We start from the raw sequence: 24,212 nt of genomic DNA on the forward strand, positions 1-24,212 counted from the left end.
TGGGGCACCCAGGGGGCTCAGTCGGTTAAGCGCCCGACTTGGGTTCAGGTCATGATCTCACGGTTCGTGGGTTCCAGCCCCACAAGTGGGCTCTGTGCTGACAGCTTGGAGCCTGGACTCTGCTTTGTTCCCTTCTCTCTCTGCCCCTCCCTGCTCGTGCTCTGTCTCTCTCTGTCTCTCAAAAAATAAATGAATGTTGAAAAAAAATTTTTAAAGGAAGAATCTTCAGTAGACCACCAGCACGCTACTGATTGACTCATCTAAATAAAGTTTACTTATTTTGAAAGAGACAGAGATAGTGCAAGTGGGGGAGGGGCAGAGAGAGAGAGAGAGAGAGAGAGAGAGAGAGGGAGAGGGAGAGAGAGTAGGCTCCACGCTGCCAGGGCCAAGCCTGAGGCAAGGCTTGAACCCAAGAAACCCCGAGATCCTGACCTGAACTGAAACCAAGAGACGGGCATTCAACCGGCTGAGCCACCCAGGCGTCCTCATCTCCACACTTTTAAAAAGACAGCGCTTTCAGAATGAGTCACTATGACTTATGAGATGATAAGAGAAACTCTTCACTTGAAACGGTGACCATGTCCATCCACCCCCTCTGACTTTTCAAAATCGGGAGGAAACGACCAGACTCCTTCCCCCTCCCAGACCTGTCCTGCGCTCCGCAGCAGGGACCATCAGAATTGCAGGTGAATTCTGACCATGGACTCAGAGCTCAGGTGAGATGCCTCCGTGTTTGAGAATGCTTACCAATCTTCCAGCCGCCACCCCAAGTCCAAGAAATTCGATTTCTTTCAGCTTCACTGACTTTTTATTACGGGAGTAGCACTTTTCTTCTGGCAGTGAAACCATTCAGCGGGTGTGTGCTTCCATAGAGGGAATTTAAACCAGACACCTAGCCCTGCAAACAGCTCGTTATTCTTTTAAGGAGGAGGAGGCCTCAGAACCTTCCAGGAGGATGATTCTACCCCAGAGGTGGCATTCTATATTGGCAACCGCAGAGGGGTTGCCTGGGAAACCCTGTTTAGACATCAGCTGCTCACTTTTAAGACAAACTTCTCCCTTTAAGAGCTGATGTGCACAATTACAATTCTGTGTCGTGTGGTGGTTTGGACAGCGTTTGTTTTTATGCTCTTAGAATAATTTTTCCATTTTTCTGATTACAAAACAACCATTGTATTGTATACAGTTAGGAAACTTTAGGAAATATTAAAAAGAAAATTAAAACCATCTGTAATAACCAAACCCAATGGTAACTACCGTTAAGATTTTGCTGTATTTCTGGAGCAGCTGGGTGGTTCCGTTGGTTAAGCGTTGGCTTCTTGGTTTCGGCTCAGGTCATGATCTCACGGTTCGTGAGTTCAAGCCCCCAGTCGGGCTCTGTGCTGACAGTGAGGAGCCTGCTTGAGATTCTCTGTCTCCCTCTCTCTCTCTCTCTCTGCCCCTCCCCCACTTGTGTGTGTGCGTGTACTCTCTCTCTCTAAATAAACAAGTAAACTCAAAAAAAGAAAGAAGAAAGATTTTGCTGTATTTTTTTCTTTTTTTTCTAGCATTGCATGGAATTTTAAAACAAATTCGGAACTATGCTTCACATCATGCTAGGATAGTTTTCTACATAATTATTATTTGATTTAAACATCCCCCTCTACACAATTTAAACACTGAAAAATTTTAACTTCTGTAGTCCTTATTTTTAATGTAAATTTTTATTGTTTCTTATGATTTTTTTAGCATAGCTTTCCAGAAATGGGATTACTGTGCCGAAAAGTAAAAATATATATTTTTTTTATTTAAAAAGTTTTTAGGGGCGCCTCGGTGGCGCAGTCGGTTAAGCGTCCGGCTTCAGCCAGGTCACGATCTCGCGGTCCGTGAGTTCGAGCCCCGCGTCAGGCCCTGGGCTGATGGCTCAGAGCCTGGAGCCTGTTTCCGATGCTGTGTCTCCCTCTCTCTCTGCCCCTCCCCCGTTCATGCTCTGTTTCTCTCTGTCCCAAAAATAAATAAAAAACGTTGAAAAAAAAATTAAAAAAAAAATTTTTAATGTTTATTCATTTTTTTTAAATTTTTTTTTAACATTTATTTATTTTTGAGACAGAGAGAGACAGAGCATGAACGGGGGAGGGTCAGAGAGAGAGGGAGACACAGAATCTGAAACAGGCTCCAGGCTCTGAGCCATCAGCACAGAGCCCGACGCAGGGCTGGAACTCACAAACCTCGAGATAATGACCTGAGCCGAAGTCGGACGCTTAACCGTCTGAGCCACCCAGGCACCCCAATGTTTACTCATTTTTGAAAGACAGAGACAGAGCACAAGCAGGGGTGGGGTGGACAGAGAGGGGGACACAGAATCTGAAGCAGGCTCCAGGCTCTGAGCTGTCAGCACAGAGCCCAACTGCAGGGCTTGAACTCACAAACCTCGAGATAATGACCTGAGCCTAAGTCGGAGGCTCAACCGACTGAGCCACCCAGGCGTCCGTATATTTTTTCATTTTAGAGGGAAAGAGAGTGAGCAAGCAGGGTAGAGGGGCAGAAGGAAAAAGAGAGAAGCTTAAACAGGCTCCACACTCAGCGTGGAGCCTGATGAGGGGATCAACCCCACAACCCTGGGATTATGAGCCAAAATCAAGAGTTGGTTGCTCAATCTATGGAGCCATCCAGGCGCCCAGAAGTAAAAAGATTTTTAAGGCTCTGACACATCGTGCTGATTGGCCATCTGGAAATTTTATAATCTGTGCTTCCATCAGTGAGGCACATTTCTCTGTACATTCATAGTCCTAAAACGTTATAAAATTTCACCTTTGCCAATTTGGCAGGCAAAAAAATACGTTATTAAATTATTTTACATTTCTGATTACTAACGGGGTTGAAATTTTCATCTGTTGCTGTCTATTCGTGAGTCTAAATGGTGAATTGTTTGTTCATGTCCTTTGTGCATTTAAAACAATGTTTATTTATTTTTGAGAGAGTGCAAGCGGGGAGGGGGAGAGAAAGCGGGGTAGTGGATCCCAAGTGGGGTCTGAGCGAACAGCAGCGAGCCCAGTGCGGGGCTCACACTCACGATCCACGAGATCATGACCGGAGCCGAAGTCAAACACTCAACCGACTGAGCCACCCAGCCACCCGTGTTTGTGAATTTTTAAATGGTTAAAATGTTTTAAAGTTTCTTATTTGAAAAAGTACTTCCGTTTTCTTTCATATTTGTATTGGTAATTTGTCTTTCTTCTTCCCCCACCCCCAACTTTATTGTGATAGAGTTGACATATAACATTGGTAAGCTTAAGGTGTACCACATGATTTAATACACACTTACGTTGCAAAATGATTACCACAAAATGGTTAGTTAACACATCCATGGCCTCACACAATTACCTTTTTAATTTAATTTTTTTTTTTGGTGAGAACATTTAAGATTTTATTTTATTTTATTTTAATTTAATTTTAATTTAAAATTTTAAATTTTAAATTTAAATTTTAAATTTTATTTTATTTTATTTTATTTTATTAATTTGAGAGAGAGAGAGCACACGCAAGCAAGGGAGAGGGGCAGAGGGAGAGAGACAGAGAATCTTAAGCAGGCTCCACGCTCAGTGTGGAAGCCAATGTGGGGCTCAATCCCGTGACCCAGGGACCATGACTTGAGCCCATATTGAGTCGGATGCTCAACTGCCTAAGTGACCCAGGAGCCTCTAAGATCTGCTTTCTTAGCAATTTTCAAGTAGGTAATGCAGTAATTATTCACTATAGTCACCATGCTGTGCATTAGACCCTCAGAACTTCACTCATCTTGTAACTGGAAGTTTGTACCCTTTGACCAACATGTCCCCATTTCCTACCCCTCAGCCCCTGGCAACCACAATTTTGCTTTCTGTTTCCATGAGTTCAGCCTTTTTAGATTCCACATACAGATTCCACAAGTGAAATCGTACAGTATTTGTCTTTCTCTGATTTATTTCGTTTAGCATTAAGGCCCATCCATGTTGTCAGGATTTCCCTCTTTCCTATGGCTGAATTTTACATTTCTGTATCTATTCTCTGTCAGCAGTCACAGGTTGTTTCCAAACTTTGGCTACTGTGAATAATGCTTCAATGGACATGGGGGTACAGATACCTCTTTGAGATACTGTGATTTCATCTCCTTCCACATCTATATACAGAAGTGGGATTGTGGGATCGAATAGTAACTGTATTTTTAATTTTTGAGGAAGCTCCACAGTGTTTTCCACAGTGACTGCACCAGTTTAAATTCCCACCAACGGTGCACGAAGGTTCTCTTTTCTCCACATACTTACTAATGCTGTTATCTCTCATCTTTTTTTACAATCATCCCCACAGGTGTGGGGGTGATATCTCACCGAAGTTTTGATTTGCATTTCCCTGATGATTACTGATGTTGGGCATATTTTCATATATCTATTGGTCATTTGTATGTCTTCTTTGGAAAAATGTCTATTCAGGATTTCTGCCCATTTTTAAATCAGATTATTTGTTTTTTGTTTTTGTTTTTGCTGTTGGGTTGTATGAATATCTTATATATATTGACTATTAGCTAGCACCTTATTAGATATATAGTTTCCAAATATTTTTTCCCTTTCCATAGGTTAGTTTTCATTGGCTTGATGGTTTCCTTTGCTGCACAGAAGGGTTTTTTTTTTTTTTTGCTTTTAATTTTTAGTGAGAAATAATTAACATATTATGTTGTATTAGTTTTAGGTGCATAATATAATGATTTTATAAATGTGTATGTTGTGAAATGATTACCACAATGGGTTTAGTTAACACCCATCACCACACATAGTTACAATTTATTTTCCTTTTTTGATGAGAACCTTAAAGATTTACTTTCTTAGCAAATTTCAAATATACAATATGGTATTGTTAATTATAGTCACCATGTTGTACGATACATCCCCAAGACTTATCTATCTTATAACTGGAAGTTTGTGCCTTTGACCACCTCTGCCCATTTCTCCCACCAACCTCCCTCCCCACCCTGCCCGTGGCAACCACGAATCTGTCATCTGTATCTAGGAGTTGACTTTTCTTTAAAATATTCTACATATAAGTGAGATCATACAATATTTGTCTCTCTTCATCTGATTTATTTCAGTTAGAATAATGCTTTCAAGATCCATCCGTGTTGTTGAAAATGGCAGGATTCTATTTATGGCTAAATAATCTTTCTCTCTCTCTCAGAGACTCTGAGTCTCAGTCTCTGAGAGAGAGAGACAGAGGGAGAGAGGCGCCGGGGTGGCTCAGTTAAGCATCTGACTTCGGCTCAGGTCATGATCTCATGGTTTGGGAGTTTGAGCCCTGCATTGGGCTCCGCACTGATGGTGCAGAGCCTGCCTGGGATTTTCTCTCTGACCTCCCCGCCTTTTCAAAATAAATATATAAAACTTAGAGAGAAAGAGCGTGCACACACAAGTGGGGAGAGGGGCAGGGAGAGAGAGAGAAGGAGAAAATCCCAAGCAGGCTCCACACTCAGCTTGGAGCCCAATGTGTGCTCAATCCCACAACCCTGGGATCATGACCTGAGCTGAAATCAAGAGTCAGATGCTCAACTGACTGAACCATGCAAGCGCCCTGAAAGTGTTTTCAAGTCCCCCACTATTGTTGCATTGTTGGCAATGTCTCCCTTCAGATCTGTTAGTATTTGCTTAATATATTTAGATGTTCTGATGTTGGATGCATATATACATATATACATATATATGCGTATTATATATTATATATTGTTATATTCTTGTGGTGAATTTACCCCTTTATCATTATATAATGAATTTTTTTGTCTCTTGTTAAAGTCTATTTTGTATGATATAAGTCTCTATTTTGGTTTCTATTTGATGAGATATCTGTTCCCATCCTTTCACTTTGAGTCTATGTGTGTCCTTGAAACTGAATCAAGGGACGCCTGGGTGGCTCAGTCAGTTAAGCATCCGACTTCGGCTCAGGTCATGATCTCGCCGTTTGTGAGTTCGAGCCCTGCATCAGGCTCTGTGCTGACAGCTCAGAGCCTGGAGCCTGCTCCCGATTCTGTGTCTCCCTCTCTCTCTGCCCCTTCCCCGCTCATGCTCCATCTCTCTCTGTCTCTCAAAAATGAACATTAAAAAAAAAAGAAACTGAATCGAGTAATTTGTAGGCAGCACCTTCTTTTTATCCAGAAAGCCACTCTATGCCATGAGTTGGAGGATATAATCCATTTACATTTAATAGTGTTTATATTTAATTGATGTTATACATAGAATGAACTTCCCCAACTTAACCACCTTTACGGAATATGCATTCTGCAAATGAAAACATTTTAAGAACAACAAAAGGTAAAGGGAATATTTACATATATTTTACACTGGTTGTTTTACCATTTTATATTTTTATATTTGTCTCTCTTTAAAAATTTTTTTTTAATGTTTATTTTTGAGAGAGAGAGAGAGAGAGAGAGAGAGAGAGAGAGACAGAGCATGAGTGTGGGAGAGGCAGAGAGAGAGGGAGACACAGAATCCAAAGCAGGCTCCAGGCTCTGAGCTGTCAGCACAAAGTCCGACACAGGGCTTGGACCCATGAACCGTGAAATTATGACCTGAGCTGAAGTCGGACGCTTAACTGACTGAGCCTCCCAGGCGCTCCTTTATAGTTCTCTTTAATCCCTCAGGAATTATATTCATGATAGTGTGAGACGAAGTTCTACTTTAATTGTTTACCAAAAATTGGTAATACTGTAGTATACCATTGGGGAGTGGAAAGAAATCACCTGTGACAAGGAGGAGAGTGCAAATCAGCCAGCTGGGAGTTGTACATCTCCTTCCTCGGTCATTCTTATTTAGACTTCGTTCTACCACTAAGACATCTTACTGTTGAAGCTGGCTCTATTCAAGGGTGTTGCCCTGGTGATTTTTAACCATCATCAACAGACAGCACAAAATCAAGATCTACCATCACAAAGCAACTCCCTCAGGCTGCCTTCCGCTCCTGTCCCTCACCACTAGCAGCCACTAATTTTCCCCCATGTCCATAATTTTATCATTTCAACCATGCTATGTAAATGGAGTCATACAGCATGTAACTTTTTGAGCCTGGATTGTTTTTCACTCCAACTGTTACAGGTATTAACATGCGGAGTAGTGTTCCATTGTACGTATGTGCCACAGTGAGTTTAACCTGTGAAAGAACATATGGAACGTTGCTGGTTTGAAGTTATTCAAGATAAAGCTGCTTTTAACGTTTGTGCACAGGCTTTTGTACATTCAGGAGTTCTCATTTCTCTGGAATAAATGCCCCGGGGTGCTATCGCTGGTTTGGAAGGTAAGTATATGTTTTACAAGAAACTACCAAACTATTTTCCAGAGTGGCTGTAGCATTCTACACTTTCTCTTTTCTGATTTCACGTTTTCTTTTTCTTGGGTTCATTTTCCCTTGTTTATCAAGTATAGTTCCTTTCACTTTTTAATTTAAAAAAATTTTTTAAATTGTGGTAAAATACGCTTAACAAAATGTGCCACGTTAGCCACTGTAAGTGTGCAATTCAGTGGCATTAATTATATTCACGATGTTATGCGACTATCACCACTATCCATTTCCTGAACTTTCCTATCATCCCAAACCGAAACACTGTACCGATAAACACTAACTCTCCATTCCTCCTCCCGCTTAACTCTTGGTACCTTCTATTCTAATTTCTGTCTCTGTATCTTTGCTTATTCTAGTTACCTCACATAAATGGAATCATACAGTAGTTGACCTTTTGTCTTGGTTTATTTCACTTGGCAGAATGTTTTCAAAGTTTATCCATGCATTGCGTATGAGAATTTCATTCCTTTTTCAGGCTGAATCTTTTACACTACAAGGATACCCCGATTTTTTAACCCGCTCATCTGGTGATGGCCGCCTGAGTTGTATCAACCTTTTGGCTGTTGTGAATAATGCTCCTCTGAGCCTTGGTGTGTAAACATCAAACTAAATCGTGTCCCCACAAAAATTCACATGTTGAAGTCTTAACCCCTAGCACCTCAGAATGTGACTATAGTTAGGGACAGGATCTTTACAGGTGTAATCAATCTTAAATAAGGTCCTTAGGATGGACCCTAATCTAGTATGACTGGTGTACTTATAAGAGGAGGGAATTTGGACATAGACATATACAGAAGGCAGATGATGTGAAGACACAGGAAGAAGATGGCCACCCACAAACCAAGGAGACGCCTCAGGTCCAACCCTACTGACGCCATAACCTCACATTTCTAGCCTCCAGAATTGTAAGAAAATAACCTTCTGTTTAAGCTACCCAGCTTTTGGTACTGGTTATGTCAGCCCTAATAATATAGCAAGTATCTGTTTGAATCCCTACTTTTAGTTCTTTTGGGTACTATATCTAGAAATGGAATCCTAGGTTTCACTCGTTGAGGAACCACCAAAATGTTCTCCACGATGATGGCACCATTTTATATTCCCAACAGCAATGCACCAGGGTTCCAATTTCATCACACCCTCATCATCACTTGTTATCTTCTGCTTTTCTGACAAAAACCATCCTGACTGCTGTGAATTGGTACCTCCCTGTGATTTTGATTTGCTTTTTTTCTAATGACTATTGGTTTTGAGCATCTTTTCATGTGCTTATGGGCAGTTGTGTATTTTCTTTGGAGATGTCTAAGCCCATTTTTGAATTGGGTTGCTTTTTTTTTTTTTTTTTAATGTTTATTTTTGAGAGAGGGAGACAGAAAGAGACAGAGCACCAGCGGAGGAAGGGCAGAGAGGGAAACACAGAATCCGAAGCAGGCTCCGGTCTCCGAGCTGTCAGCACAGAGCTTGATGTGGGACTCAAACCCATGAACCATGATATCATGACCTAAGCCAAATTCGGACGCTTAATCAACCGAGCCATCCAGGATCCCCTGCTTGGGTCTTTTTTTTTTTTTTTTAATTGTTGTTGAATTGAAGGAGTACTTGATATATTCTGGATATGTAACCCTTATCAGGTATATGATTTGCAAATATATTCTCTTGTAAAATAGTGATTTCTAGGCGCTTGGGGGGAAGAAGGAATGGGCAATGACGGTCAAAGTATACACAATTTCAATTATACAAGATAAATAATTTCTGGAGGTCTACTATACAACACAATGCCTATAGCTAACAGTACTATATTATATATTTAAATTTTTCTAGAAGGGTAGATCTTAAGTGTTCTTAACACCATTACTCCCCACCATGAAAATTAATAATAATAAAGAAGATAGGAGGAAACTTTGAGAGGTGATGGATATGTCTATGGTCTGGATGTTGGTGATGGTTTCACAGATGTATACTTAAACTCATCAAGTTGCACATTAAATATGTACATCTTAAATTTTTCCCCTCCCTTTCTGTGGGTTGTCTTTTCACTCTCTTATTATACTGTCCTTTGAAGCACAAAAGGTTTAAATTTTGATGAAGTCCCATTGATCCATTGTTTCTTTTGTTGACTGTGCTTTTGGTGTCATATCCAAGAAATCATTGCCAAACCTAATGTCGTGGGGATTTCCCCTCCATTTTCTTATAAGTTTTATAGCTTTAGCTCTTATGTTTAAGTCTTTGATCCTTTGAATTAATTGTTTATGGTGTAAGGTCCAACTTCATTCTTTCGCACAAGGTTATCTAATTTTCCTAACACCATTTATTGAAAATATTGTCCTTTCTCCCACTGAATGGCGTGGCATGTATCTTCTATGGTTAAGTTTCTGTTCAAGTCTTGTGTCCATTGTCTAACTGAATTCTTTTTTAACTGTTGAGCTCAGGGGCACTTGGGTGGCTCAGTAGGTTAGGAGTCTGACTCTGGCTCAGGTCATGATCTCATGGTTCATGGGTTTGAGCCCCACATTGGACTCTTGTGCTGACAGCACAGATTCTGTCTCCCTCTCTCTCTGCCCTGCCCCCCACTCATGCTTTGTCTCTATCAAAAACAAACATTAAAAAAATTTTAACTGAAAAAAATTTTTTTAACTGTTGGGGTGCCTGGGTGGCTCAGGTCATGATCTCATGGTTTGTGAGTTCGAGCCCCACGTCGGGCTCTGGGATGACAGCTCAGAGCCTGGAGCCTCCTTCGGATTCTGTGTCTCCCTCTGCCCCTCTGCTGCTTACACTCGGTCTCTCACATTGTCTCAAAAATAAATAAACATTAAAAAAAAATTTTAGGGGCGCCTGGGTGGCGCAGTCGGTTAAGCGTCCGACTTCAGCCAGGTCACGATCTCGCGGTCCGTGAGTTCGAGCCCCGCGTCGGGCTCTGGGCTGATGGCTCAGAGCCTGGAGCCTGTTTCTGATTCTGTGTCTCCCTCTCTCTCTGCCCCTCCCCCGTTCATGCTCTGTCTCTCTCTGTCCCAAAAAAATAAATAAACGTTAAAAAAAAAAAATTAAAAAAAAAAAATTTTAACTGTTGAGTTCAGACTATTCTTTATATATCATGGATATCAATTGTTGGTTGGACATGTAATTTGCAATTTTTTTTTCAGTCTCTAGCTCGTCCTTTTATTAACAGGATCTTTCATAGAACAAAAGTTTTAAATTTTGACTCAGTCCAATTTATCAGTTTTAAAAAAAAAATGTTTTTGAGAGAGAGAGAGAGAGAGAGAGAAGCAAGTCGGGGAGAGGGGCAGAGGGAGAGAGAGAAAGAATCTCAAGCAGGCTCCATGCTCAGTGTGGAGCCCAGCATGGGGCTTGATCCCCTCCCATGGATCAGGACCTGAGCCGAAATTAGGAGATGCTCAACCGAGCCACCTAGGTGCCCCTGCTTCCCCCCCCCCCCCCCACCCCCCGGTTATTGTAGTTTTCAGTTCTAACATTTCTGTTTGGTTCTTCCTTATACCTTTGCTTTGCTGGGACTTTCTACATCTTCATTTGTTTTAAGCATGTTCATTTTAGCTCACTGATGCATTTTTATGATGGTGTCTTAAAATTTCTCGTTAGATAATATCTTGAATAGAAGTGGTGAAGGTGGGCATCCTTGTCTTGCTCCTGGTCTTAGAGGAAGAGCATTCAGTCTTTAACCATTATGATGTTAGCTGTGGGTTTTCTTATATGCCTTTATGTTCTTGTTTTCTTCTATTCCTACTTTATTTTTTCAAGAAGTGTATTTAAGTGCTTTTTCTGCTTCAGTTGAGATGATCATATGGTGTTTGATCCCTTTATTCTGTTAATGTATTGCATTGATTGGTTTTTGTAGTTGAAACATTTTTGCATTCCAGGAATCAATCCCACTTGGTCATGGTGTATAACCCCTTTAATGTGTTATAGACGGCTACTTAGTTACTTTTGATGGCTAATATTTTCTTGAGAGTTTTTGCATTTATGTTCACCAGGGAAATTGGTCTACAGTTTTCTTTTCTCAGACTGTCCTCAGGCAATGCTGGACTCATAAGAAGTATTCCCTCTTCTTCAATTTTTTAGAAGAGCTTCAGAAAGATTGATGTCAGTTCTTTAAATGGTAGAACTCGGGGCGCCTGGGTGGCGCAGTCGGTTAAGCGTCCGACTTCAGCCAGGTCACGATCTCACGGTCCGTGAGTTCGAGCCCCGCGTCAGGCTCTGGGCTGATGGCTCAGAGCCTGGAGCCTGCTTCCGATTCTGTGTCTCCCTCTCTCTCTGCCCCTCCCCTGTTCATGCTCTGTCTCTCTCTGTCCCAAAAATAAATAAACGTTGAAGAAAAAAAATTAAAAAAAAAAAAAAAAAAGAAAAAAAAAAAAAGAAAAAAAAAATAAATGGTAGAACTCACCAGTGAAGCCATTTGGTCCTGGACTAAAATTATTTTTTTTAATTTAAATTTTAGTTAATATACAGTGCAATATTGGTTTCAGAAGTAGACTTCAGTGATTCATCACTTACATACAACACCCAGTGCTCATCACAATAAGTGCCCTCCTTAATGCCCATCACCCATTTAACCCATCTCCCACCTGCTTCCCTCTGTCAATCCTCAGCTTGATCTCTATCATTAAGAGTCTCTGGTGGTTTGTTTCCCTTTCTTCTCCTCTCGGCCCCTTTCCATATGTTCATCTGTTTTGTTTCTTAAATTCCACATATGAGTGAGATTTTTAAAGTTGTATTTTCCGGGGCACCTGGGTGGCTCAGTCGGTTGAGCGTCTGACTTCGGTTCAGGTCATGATCTCGCAGTTCGTGGGTTCGAGCCCCGTGTCGGGCTCTGTGTTGACAGCTCAGAGCCTGGAGCCTGTTTCAGATTCTATGTCTCCCTCTCTCTCTACCCCTCCCCTGCTCGCACTCTCTCAAAAATAAACATTAAAAAAATTTTTTTAAATTATATTCCCCCTACTTTTACTAGCTATCATTTTACTGTGAAGGCTTTCCATCAACTGGGTGTCACTATAGTTCTTCCTCAAAATCGGTTGGTATAATGGTAACCTCCAATATGTGTGGGTTTATCTTGAGAGAGAGAGAGAAAGAGAGTGCAAGCTGGGGTGAGGGGTAGAGAGAGGAGAAAGAAAGAATCCCAAGCAAGCTCCACACCATCAGCGTGTAGCCTGATGTGGGGCTTGAACTCATAAACCACGAGATCATGACCTAAACCAAAACCAAGAGTTGGACGCTGAACAGACTGAGCCATCCAGGCATGTGTTTTTTTTTTTTTTTTTTTAAATGACATATTTATTCAGTGTTTTTCACAATTCCTCTTCATTTTATTCAGAGTGCCCCCAAACTGTCCAATGGGACACCTTCCATCTGACTCCAATGTCCTATTGAGATATACCCATTAGTCTTAAAGTACTTTCTTGCTTTCAGACCAAAAAGATACTTTTCACTAATTTTTTAACTTACCTAGCTGTAGATCCAGCCTTTTCTCCACGGAACATGCTGGATAAAGGGTGAGTGACGCTTGTTCCCACTCCCCAACTGGCCAAGATGCGGCTGTCAGCCAGCAAGCCATCAAATGCGCCATCATGTCCTGGTCCAATGCCCCATGCATGCATACCCAGCTGTGACCGTTCCTGAGGGGCTACAGTGGTCACAGAGTGGCAGCGGTAAGACCAAGATCTCATCCAGGAGGGTGGTGGGAGGCAGGACTATGCATGAACCGAGGCTCTAAGCCGCACTGTGCATGCTCCATTGTCCCCTCAGACTTCACTCAAAAACATGAATCCAAAGACAGCATTATTAAGAATATCCAAGATGGCAGAGACAGAACATTAAAGCCCAAGCGCAGGGAACTTCTGAGCACAGGTCCGAGTATGTCTTCTGTTTCTCAATTTTGTATTTTTTCCCATATAAATCCTAAAAGCTCTTGCTGTTTGATTTATAGGTTTCTATAGTGAACACAATTTTCCCATCGTATTTGCTAACTGGACAGTTATGAGGTATAGAAGTATCATTTTGTACTGTTGCTTTTGATGGCTACTTCTCATGTCATCGCACCATTTTAGTGAAATGTAATGTTTCCATATCAGTTCTCTTGGGCTTTCTAAGTAGAAAAAAGCACCTATACATAGCTATCACTTGAGCACTTAGCACTGCTAGGTACTGTTGTATGTCATCTAATCCCCAGAAGCCCTTGAAGCTGGTGTGATCGTCACATCTGATTCACAGATTGGGTATGTGAAAGAGCAGAGACTTGCCCAAGGCCAAAGAACTAATATCTACGTGTTAGCCAAAATTTCAAAGCCAGCCGCAAGCCTCAACCACGAGGCTAGAACATTTTCTACATAGGTTAGGTTAAGCCCCCTTCATTTCTGTTTGAAGACTGAGTACCTGGGGTAAAACTTTCAGAAAAGCGCTAATGGCAGTGACAGCAAACATCTTTCTCTTGTTCTTGATTTTAACTGGAATGTCTCCAATGCTTCATTTTTAAGTGTGATACTGACGGTTGTGGCTTAAAACGGAAACCTTTGCAACATGAGGATATTAGTAATGTAGCTTTTCCTAAAATAAAGAACTAAAACTCAATCTAGCTGAAACAGGGATGGATCATGAGACCCTGTTAATATGGGTTTCCGTTCCAAAGGTTTATTCCAATCACGTTTATAGTACATAAAATAGCGATACTCTCTTGTTGAGAAGACAGAAAATGTGGCCACAGTGTTGATGCCAACTTAAGAGAAATATAAGCCTCTACCTAAGGCAAGATTTCCTATCTACAGAATTCAACTAATATGAGACACGTACAAAGAAATCAATTCAACAGCTTCCCTTAAAGATATGCAAGAAATCAAAAGAAGACAGTTTTTGTGGGAGGCTGATATGCACATTTTATTTAACAAACATAATGTACAAGACTAAAAGAACTGTATATATTCCCAGGAGAATTCAGAGTGTGTATACCTGGATTAGCACCTAGAAAGTACATAGAAAAGAACAACGGAAAAGGGGGAAAGCTTTCTACAAAAATCACTTGGGCTCGGGTTTCTAAGTGCAGATTCTCACTGGCATCGGATATTAACTCCTCGCACTCCACATGAGCTCAGTGATCGGCTGACTCGGTTAACTGCTTCACGCCTTTAGCGCTTCATGACAACAGGTATGTCAACCTCATGGCTCTTACGGGGAAATTTAAGTAAAGGATACAAAGTTTTATACTCACCCTAGTTTTATTCCAAAATTACTGCACTACAAATCTGTGTGGTACACTGTTAGGAAGATACTGAGATACTGCTTGTGTCATGTGACCTTGTTTCAGAACGATGCCCTGGAATTATGCACAATTTCACAGCTACGCTGATAATCTATAGAAATCACTGACTGGAAGGAGGATCATACGTGGCGTATTTAGGTTATGAAGGGTTCTGTTAGGATTAAAACGGTTCCACGCTGCCAGTGGCTGTAAAGCCTCCGTATCAGTTGACCGCACTGTGCATTTAATACAATATTCTTTGGTTACATCATATTAACCACAAGGAGGACAGCTTCCTTGTCTACACAATAGATTAGTGGTTCTCAACTGAGGGCGAATTTGCGCCCACTCCACCCTGGAAACATTTGGCGATGTCTGGAGGAGATTTTTCACGACTGTGAGGGTTGCCACTAGTGTCTAGTGGGTATCGAGGCCAGGAATACTGCTAAACGTCCTGTAATGCACAGGGAAGCCCTCATAACAAAAAGTCCTCAGGCCCCAAATGTCAGTAGCACTGAGGTGGAGAAACCCTGAAAGAGGTTTATATGACATGCGTCTGGGTTGCCCATAGAGTCAAAGGTCTGCTGCAGACGGAGGCAGAAAGAAGGGTGCTACAGCTTTGAGGAGTTCCCCATCGGCTCTCGCCAGTGGAGGCCCGTTCACTCCTGTCTTCTGATCTAGACCCAGGACCAGCTCCTTTACGAAGACCTCTATAAATACCTCCTGAATGAGTGGAGGACGACGGTGCAAGAGGCATGGTTCAAAGTCTTCAAATGACTATCTTGAACAGTAACTTTATACGACCTAAAAATTATTCTGAACCTCAATGGTGTCACAGTCCCTGACTGATTATACAGAACCTCAAAGTTAGGCTAACATATTGTTAAAGGTGGAGTCAATATTTTAAGGGCAGTATGTCTAACGTTTCTAGATTCATTTAAGTGGGGCAAACCAAATAAAATGGTGTTAAAGGCAAACATTCAATATACTTCATTTTAAACTAAAAAAATTAACGCATGAAACGCCATGCACAGCAGACACCATTCCTTTTTTTTTTTTACATATTTACAATTTTACATATTTACTTATCAATATATCTTCTATCTTTACAATTATAAAATTATTTCAAACTGTAGAAGAGTGGTACCATACATTTTGTAGCATTCATTTGTTTTATCCTTTAAAGGCAATTATTTACCCAAATCCAAACCACAGTGAATGCCACAGAGGAAGCACGTAGGAAAATCATGGACAAAAAATAGATTTAGACAAAACTTTCACATAAGACTTAAATGAATCTATTTCAGTAACTCAAATAAATAGTATTTTATTATTTACTAAGCTTCCCCTGCCAGGAAAAACAAAACAAAACAAACAGAACAATCCCCACAAACTGTACCTTTAAAAACGCTCTGGCATTTATAAGCATTAAGTTATAGTCTAGATCCCAATCATGGACTGTAGTAAGGGCTAGCTACAATTTAGGCTCAAATAAATACTACCCATGTAAATATTTATCATCCTGCATAAACTTGAGGTTGCAATGGTGGAGGAAGTTTATCATTTTCAACATTTTCAGAGTCAATAGCTGCTAAAGATTGATTGGGGGGCTTAATTTCGAGTGGATATTTCTCAACAATGTCTTGAACCTCTTTTGCAATTCCATCTGTCCACTCTATGAGGTCTTTTTCAAGTTTCTTGGCTTCACTCATGATCCTTTCTTGTCGTTCATTCAACTGAGACAGAAGATCCAAGTTCTTATACATTTGCTTAACCCCCAAGCAAGCATCAGGAGACCAATTCTCAGATTCTTGCTTCCTGGGAGAAGTCTGGCCGGACATGTATCGATCAAAATCTTCCTGACTTAAATTCAAAGACTGAGCATCTAACTTCTCAATGAAAGCCACAGCACAGCACTAGAAAAAACCAGAAGGTTATTTACTATAGCCATAAGGGGAAAGGTACAAATATTCAAATACATCTTTTTAAATCCTTTTATTATGGTGAATTTAAAACAATCAAAAGTAGGATGGGGCGCCTGGGTGGCCTGGTCGGTTAAGCGTCCGACTTCGGCTCAGGTCATGATCTCACGGCCCGTGAGTTCGAGCCCCGCATCGGGCTCTGTGCTGACCGCTCAGAGCCTGGAGCCTGTTTCAGAGTCTGTGTCTCCCTCTCTCTCTGCCCCTCCCCTGTTCATGCTCTGTCTCTCTCTGTCTCAAAAATAAATAAACGTTAAAAAAAAAAAAAAAAAAAAAAAGGTAGGAAAAAACAGGTAATGACCCACCATGGACTTCAGCTTCAAAAATTACCAACTCAGAGGCACTTGGGTGGCTCAGTCACTTGAGCCTCAACTTTAGCTCAGGTCATGAGCTCAGCCCTACATTGGGCTCCCTGCTGTCAGTGCAGAGCCTGCTTCAGATCCTCTGTACCTCTCTCTCTGCCCCTTCCCTGCTTGCACTCTTTCAAAAATAAATAACCAAACAAAACAAAATTAACAACTCACAGCAAATCTGTTTCTTTCTTTCTCTTTCTTTCTTTTCCTTCCTTCCTTCCTTCCTTCCTTCCTTCCTTCCTTCCTTCCTTCCTTCCTTCCTTCCTTCCTTCCTTCCTTCCTTCCTTTTATCGACTCATTTATTTTGAGGGAGAGAGAGTGTGAGCACACCCGAGCAGGGGAGAGGCAGAAAGAGAGAGAATCTTAAGCAGGCTCCATGCCCAGCACAGAGCCCGATGTGGGGCTTGACCTCACAACCATGAGATCATGACCTGAGCCAAAATCGAGAGCTGGATGCTTGCCTGAGCCACCCAGGCGTCCCAATCATGTTTCCTTATACTCCCACCTGAAATAATACATTTCTTCCTTAGGAAAAAAAAAAAAGTTGCATTGCAAACTCCCATTGAGTCTGTGAGAAATTCAGTCCTCTCCTTGGGTTGTTCAAAGGTCTAGGGGTCTTATACAGAGTGAAACGTCGGGGGAGGCACCCTCAGTGTTTGTTCCACACTGGCTACAGAGTTTCCCGTGGACAAAAACGGAATGATTCCTCAAACTCGGAGACTCTCTGCTTCCCTGCCATGTTGCAGGGAAGAGGAACCACTGTTGGGACTGGGAGCTCTAGGGCCAAGTGACTGGGGAACATATCCCATAAAGCCATTCCCCTTTGAGGTCTTGCCAGCCCCATAATGCTCACTCAGGGCCTGGCCAGCTACTGGGCACATCAGCAGGTACTGGAGTGGCACACAGACCTCTGGTCCTCTAAGGACCTGTGGTCCTTTAACATCAAGTGGCCGAAAGAACAGGCTTTGAAATCAAGCAACCTGAGTTGTCACCTCCGTCATATGTTAGCCAGGAGTTTTTGTGAGCCTGGGGAAAGTTACCTACTGTCTCTGGGGTTCCTGTATCTGTAAAACGGGAAACACCACCCAGATTTATTGTGAGAATGAAGCAATCCAGCACATGTAATGTGCTTAGCTCACAGGTCGGCAGTAAGAAATGAACAAACGGGAGCAATTATTAGTACAGAAATCCTTGGGCAAATGCTCAGTGAAACAGACATCTGTTGGCTATACTTTCTCATATTGATTTAATTTTTTTACAAAGAAAATGAATTTTCACATTTTCTTAAAAAACTATTTTCACAAGAAAGACATGCAATATAAACAGAGGGAAACAGGCAGCTCTCAGAATTTCTTCTGAGAACTCATTCCCAGGATCCAACATTATTACACATAAAAAAGGGAATCACCTTTTTGAGGAATATTTAGCAAATCTACTACAACGGACTCATCTGACAAGAATGGGCCCATCTGACCCTGCCACACAGGTGCCCACGGTGTCCGTGGATGTGCTGCAGTCCCTGGAGAGAGGAGGAATCTAAGAGGATTCTAACATTCCTGGCATGGATGGATGCTATTGCCCCAAGTGGAAACAGTGTATATAAGAGAGGAGAAAACCATTTGGTGGGGAAGCAGGTTTAGTTTTGAAAAAATTAAATCTGAGGCCCAATAAATAGCCAGAAGTGGAGCTCAGTAGGAGGGTAAACAGGTGACCTGTGTGTGTGTCATCACTGTGCAGATGACAGCAGAGCTGCGAACAGAGCAGACAGCCTAGGGAGAGAGATGCATAGAGGACAGCACCCCACGGAAAAACCCAACTTGAGAAGACACAAAGCTCACAAAGAGACAAGTAAGGAGTGGAAGTTCTAGAACAAAGGAGTTACCAAGAATGTTAAAGAAGTAAGATGAAGGCTGACAGTTTTCATGGGATTTGACTTCTGCTGGAGCAGTTTCACTGGAGCAGAGGGATCAGAAGCCGGACTCTGAATCAGCAAGAGGACGGAGACATAAGGTGCTAACAGGGCTGTAGGTCAAGGTGCTGGGAAGCTGCAGGGAAAAGGTGAGCCAGCAGCCTCCACTGTTGACCACCAGGACGACCCTCAAACACCTCCCAACCCTGCTCATTTCTCTACTACCAGCCACGTCTCCATCTTCATAATTCTCAGGGATTTTCCACACTCTCTCATGTTCTCTAGATAAAGAACTAAATCCAAAAGGCTCTTCCTGGCAGTCAAGTGCATGTTTTCACTTATGTTAAGAAATGCTTACTTCAGCTAAACTTTTGGGGGAGTTTAGTTTAAACCACCATGTGTCTGGGAGGATGAAAAATACTGCAAATAATGGAACAAGCATCATTTTGAAAAAGGGCATTCCCAGGATGGGCTAAATGGGTGATGGGTATTAAGGAGTGCACTCGGATGAGCACGGGGTGTTGTATGTGATGAATCACTGAATTCTACATCTAAAACTAATATTACGGTGTATGTTAACTAACTGGAATTTCATAAGAGCTTGAAAAAAGGAAAAGAGCATTCCCAACTCCCTGCAAACCACATCCCCAGATGCTGCAACAACACTAATGAGCAGCTGAATGCCATGGCTGAGGGTGAGGTTAACCGGGGCAGGTCTAGGTTTTGAAGCACTGGAAATTTATACACTTTTGGGAACCCACTTAAAGGAAAACAAAATACAGAATCAGGCACAAAAGTGAATACATATTTAGCATTTAAAAATAAATCACAACAAATTTCTGGAAGCTTGGGAGATTCAAGCTTGTCTTTTTAGTTTCAAATGTCTTTTTAGACAATTTACTAGAAATGCTGCCTTATGTAACCTGGTTTCCTCTCCCTATTACCCTGTACAACTTCCTACCCAGGAAAGAAGGCACATAAGGTATTCTGAGGCTCAAATCCATTAGTAAATCTAGTCTAAAGCAAACAAACAAAAGTTAAGTGGTCAGTAAAAGGAAGTATTCAGCCTTACAACTTAGATACACATATTTTAATGCCATCTTGCCTAGAATCAAGTAGCATGGTTAACAACAGTTGAAAATCATTTCACGTCCTCTAAACTGACCCTTGCCTAAAATCTCAGGATTCAGTTCTAAGAGATCATTTATAGAAATAAAGCAAAAAATAATTCTTAAGTCTTTCAATAAAGAAATCAAAGTCCATGATCTGATTTATTCATGGTTGAAACAACCCAACTAAGTGAATGGCCCTTTTAACCAGGACCTGGGCAAGTGATGGCCAACAGCAACAGACACTCCTCCACGTGACTATCGTGTTTCCTGTAAGAGGATCACAATCTCTGGTCAAGTACTGAGAGGTGGGGTGTTTGCCCGGCCCAGTCACGTGTGCTATGTGACAGCAAGCAAGCATCGTTAGCTTTACTGATTCCTCAACTCACGGGCAGTAAACTGTCACAGGCCTGTGAGTGATGTGTCACATCCCTAAAATGGTTCCTCTCTGTAACTCCAGGAAATCAAATCCTTACCAGATTGGTGAAATAGTAGCCATCCTCTCCAGTCATCAATCGGCTTGGGTTGCAGAAGCGGGTGATATACTGGATATTGGACTGAAGGCGTGGGGGGTTGCCCTTCAAAACAATGTAGATGAGAGTGGGTAAAAAGTCATCGGCTGACGCTGGCTCGTTCTTGGTGATCTTAATGGCATTGAAGATGTGCTTGCTACACTTGGTGATGCAGGCCAACTTATCTCGAGGTACACGCTTAGAATCCATTTCAATGATATCTATAAAGCAGAAAAGACACTGCTTCCAATGAGAAAATGATTACATAAAAGAAGTATTAGAATAATCATTTTTTAATCTATCAAATTACAGAGGTTAACCCTTTCTCCACCAGGTAACTTAGTATATAAAAAACTTTGACCACAGAAACTGTAAACACTAGCTCATCATTACAGAATGTGTAACCAGGCACAGAACCACAGACCAGGCATTATATGCATTATTTCTGTGCTCCACAAGCCTATTTCTTTTCCATCCTCAGACTGTACAATGGATACTACTTGTAGGAAGGGAACTGAGGTTCAGAGAAGTTCCATAATTTGCCCAAAATTATACAGACAGCCAGTGACAGAGGGCAGATTCAAGTCTGATTCTCTAACGCATGCCTTTAACCACAATGGTGAACTGCTTATGAGCTCCTTGGAAAATTAAGAGCGTTTTTCCTGCTTCTGTTCCTCTAATACACTGTAAAAGTCAGTTTAGGAAGCCTACTGCTTTTTAGAAAGGTGGGTACTATACAAAGCACCATTGTATTGGATATAAAAATACAGCTGCTAAAATCTATCACACGTATAGTCCATAGCGGCCAGTCCCCACGGCATATAAATCTCCACCAGCTACAAACACCTACAGCACTTTTATGACATTTATAACCTACTAGTTAGCACAGGGGATAAAGCAAGGGTATACATTTACTCTCATTCATTTCCCTCAGAGAAAAATTACTTCACTGCCCCAAACTACCACTAAGTGGTAGGCTCTTGCAAATGGACACCCTGTGCCACAAAGACCGGGAGGTGGGGAGGAGTTCAGCACCACTAGAACAACAGAAGAGGAAGGAGGGAGTGCGCCTCTGGATGGGCGTTTCTGCCTGCCATCTGGAGCAATGTGAAAGAAGAGAGCTGAGGCAGGTTAATTTGAAAGCAATTTCTGGTCAACAGCAGGAACAAAAGTTTCTGATTTAGGTGGGGTGATGGCGCATGTCACAGTTCTTTCTGCTCCCAGCTCTCATCCCGGAGGTCGGTTACTGGGAGGAATCCTCACGGACCACCAGCCATGGAAGACTAACGTATGGGACAGAAACACCCGACAGTGCAGAGGCTGTATTTTAACTTCCTAATGCTTCTAGTCCCTGTACATACATGTCTATTGTATGCTTTTGCTTATTTTATAGTTTAGTTCCTTTACTCTTTTAATGATGGGTTGTAATTATTGTTACTATGTCTCAAACTATTTTCTTTTTCTATTTGAGTAGAATGTATGTAAAAAAGATCTGGGGCAGGGGGGTGCCTGGGTGGCTCAGTTAGTTAAGCGTCTGACTTTGGCTCCACGATTTGTGGGTTTGAGCCTTGCATCAGGCTTTGTGCTGACAGCTCAGAGCCTGGAGCCTGCTTCAGATTCTGTGTTTCCCCCTCTCTCTCTCTGCTCCTCCCCCCTCCTCTCTCTCAAGAAAAAACATTAAGAAAAAAAAATTTTTAAGACGTTTTAAAAACTGTTTTTACTACTGTTTTTATCCTGTTTAGCTTTCTACCTTTATTGTTGGCTTTTATTTTTTATTTTAAACCTTTCTCTCATTTTAAACCACTCTCTCATTATTTATTCTTTAAGTTTTGTTTAAAAAAAGTTTTAAAGTTTATTTATTTCTGGGAGACAGAGAGAGAGAGAGAGAGAGAGAGAATGCGTGTGCACATGAGCATGCAAACAGGGGAGGGGCAGAGAGAGGGAGACACAGAAACCGAGGTAGGTTCCAGCCTCAGAGCTGTCAGCACAGAGCCTGACACAGGGCTAGAACCGGTGAACTGTGAGATCATGACTGAGGCGAAGTCAGACACTTAGCTGACCGAGCCACCCAGGTGCTTCTATTCTTTAAGTTTTTTTTTTTTTTTTTAATGTTTATTTATTTTTGAGAGAGAGAGAGAGAGACCGAGCGTGTGCGGGGGAGGAGGAGAGACAGAGGGAGATACAGAATCCGAAGCAGGCTTCAGGCTCTGAGCTGTCAGCACAGAGTCCGACGTGGGGCTCGAACCCACAAACCGTGAGATCATGACCTGAGCCGAAGTTAGATGCTCTACTGACTGAGCCAAATGGGGCATCTGGCTGGCTCAGTTGGAGGAGCATGGGACTCCTGATCTTGGCGACATGAATTTGAGCCCCATGTGGGATGCAGAGATTACTTAAAACTTAAAAAAAAATAAAATAAAAGTGAATTACTTTTTATCTGGATGCATGTAGCTGCCACTGCCAAGAGGGAGGGCCAAGAGTGTAAAAAGAGAAGGGAAGGGAAAAGAAAAAAAAGTAAAGAGGGAAGGGGGTATAGATTTCCGTCACACTCTTTGTTCTGCAGCAACCCCTCCTCTAGTATCCTTTAGTCTGAAGGAAGTTTTCTGGGGGGAACTCTTTTGGACCCCCCCCCCCCCCCATGTGTAGCTAGTTCCATGATTTGCATTGCTCTAAAGCCTAAAGGAGGAGATCCGGGAGGAAATAACAACAGGAAACTCACCACTGTATTAATTCTTCGAGCAATGATTTCCTGCCCTAATCTGTCTGCTCTTATTTACTTTTCAGAATCCTCAGATAACTGCTTTGTGTCTGCCATCCAGGGCTTTTACTTGTAGTCAGTAGGAAAGACAGGCTGAGGGTGGGTCCTCCATCTTAGCAGAAGTCTTAGATTTATCGTTCAAGAAGTTTTGTAAACAAAGTAGGCTGTAGCTCCAAGTCATGATTCCTCAACCTTGGCACTAATGAGATTTTGGACTGGATAATTTTTTTTTTTTTTTTGTAGGGGACTGTCCTGTCTTACATGATGTTTAATAGCATCCGTGGCCTCCACTTCTAGATGACAGATGTCAACTGAAACGGAAAATGCCTTATTCGGTATATTTATCAACAAAACTGACAATGCTGATTGGTAGCACCTGGGACAATGTAGAGACATTTAACTGATGTCTCCATATTTAAGACCATTGTTACAGACTGTCCTCTCTGGGACTCCTGTACTTAGGCTAACAACTTCAGATTAGGAACACAGTGATCATTAGAACCTTTGGCTCTCATAGAGGCAGAACGTATCTGTACTCGGATTGGCAAGATATGGGGGTTAAGATGAGCAAGAGTTAAGAAGGCTTTTAAAATTTTATGGCCAGGGGCGCCTGGGTGGCTCAGTTGGCTGAGTGTCTGACTCTTGGTTTTGGGTCAGGTCATGATCTTATGGTTTGTGGGTTCCAACCCACATCAGGCTCTGTGCTGACAGAGTGGTGCTCACTTGGGATTCTCTCTCTCTCACTGCTCCTCCTCCTCCTTCTTCTTCTCTCTCTCTCTCTCTCTCTCTCAGAGTAAACATTAAAAAATAAAATAAAATCTTGTGGCCAAATTTCGACTACTAAAATATCTCTTCAAACTCCAACTCAGATGACTTGAGAGAAAAAAGTTTCATCTCTCAAATTCTATTAACAAACTGTTGATGTATTAAAATCCTCTTAGTTCTATTCTTAAGCAAACAATGGTCTGGCTCCTGTAGTTTCTGGTTTTATAAGGTCTATCCTATGGCATTTCAGAA

General features: G+C 41.8%; 2 protein-coding genes and 1 long non-coding RNA gene across 6 annotated transcripts in view; 1 reads left to right on the forward strand and 2 right to left on the reverse strand.

The window, feature by feature from the left end:
* Positions 1-873, reverse strand: part of TMEM248 (transmembrane protein 248) — a 42,424-nt gene extending 41,551 nt beyond the window's left edge. Inside the window, exon 1 of the mRNA XM_086692051.1 lies at positions 748-873. Within this exon, the coding sequence (XP_086548177.1) occupies positions 748-849 (102 nt within the window). The 5' untranslated portion in view covers positions 850-873. The remainder of the gene's footprint in view (positions 1-747) is intronic.
* Positions 409-8,152, forward strand: LOC147572990 (uncharacterized). Its single transcript, XR_015245444.1, has 3 exons — positions 409-716; positions 7,095-7,293; positions 7,814-8,152. It is a non-coding gene; the product is annotated as an uncharacterized LOC147572990 (long non-coding RNA).
* A 6,035-nt stretch (positions 8,153-14,187) lies between these two features.
* RABGEF1 (RAB guanine nucleotide exchange factor 1) overlaps positions 14,188-24,212 on the reverse strand; it is a 61,846-nt gene continuing 51,821 nt past the window's right edge. For all 4 annotated transcript variants that reach the window (XM_086692054.1, XM_025923274.2, XM_086692052.1 and 1 more), the window contains exons 8-9: positions 20,402-20,658; positions 14,188-16,491 (exon numbers count right to left, since the gene is read on the reverse strand). In XM_086692054.1, the coding sequence (XP_086548180.1) occupies positions 16,093-16,491; positions 20,402-20,658 (656 nt within the window). In that variant the 3' untranslated portion in view covers positions 14,188-16,092. The remainder of the gene's footprint in view (positions 16,492-20,401; positions 20,659-24,212) is intronic.

Source organism: Puma concolor, chromosome E3, assembly GCF_028749965.1.
Source record: "Puma concolor isolate L17-30 chromosome E3, mPumCon1.1.hap2, whole genome shotgun sequence".
Taxonomy (NCBI): Eukaryota; Metazoa; Chordata; class Mammalia; order Carnivora; family Felidae; genus Puma; species Puma concolor.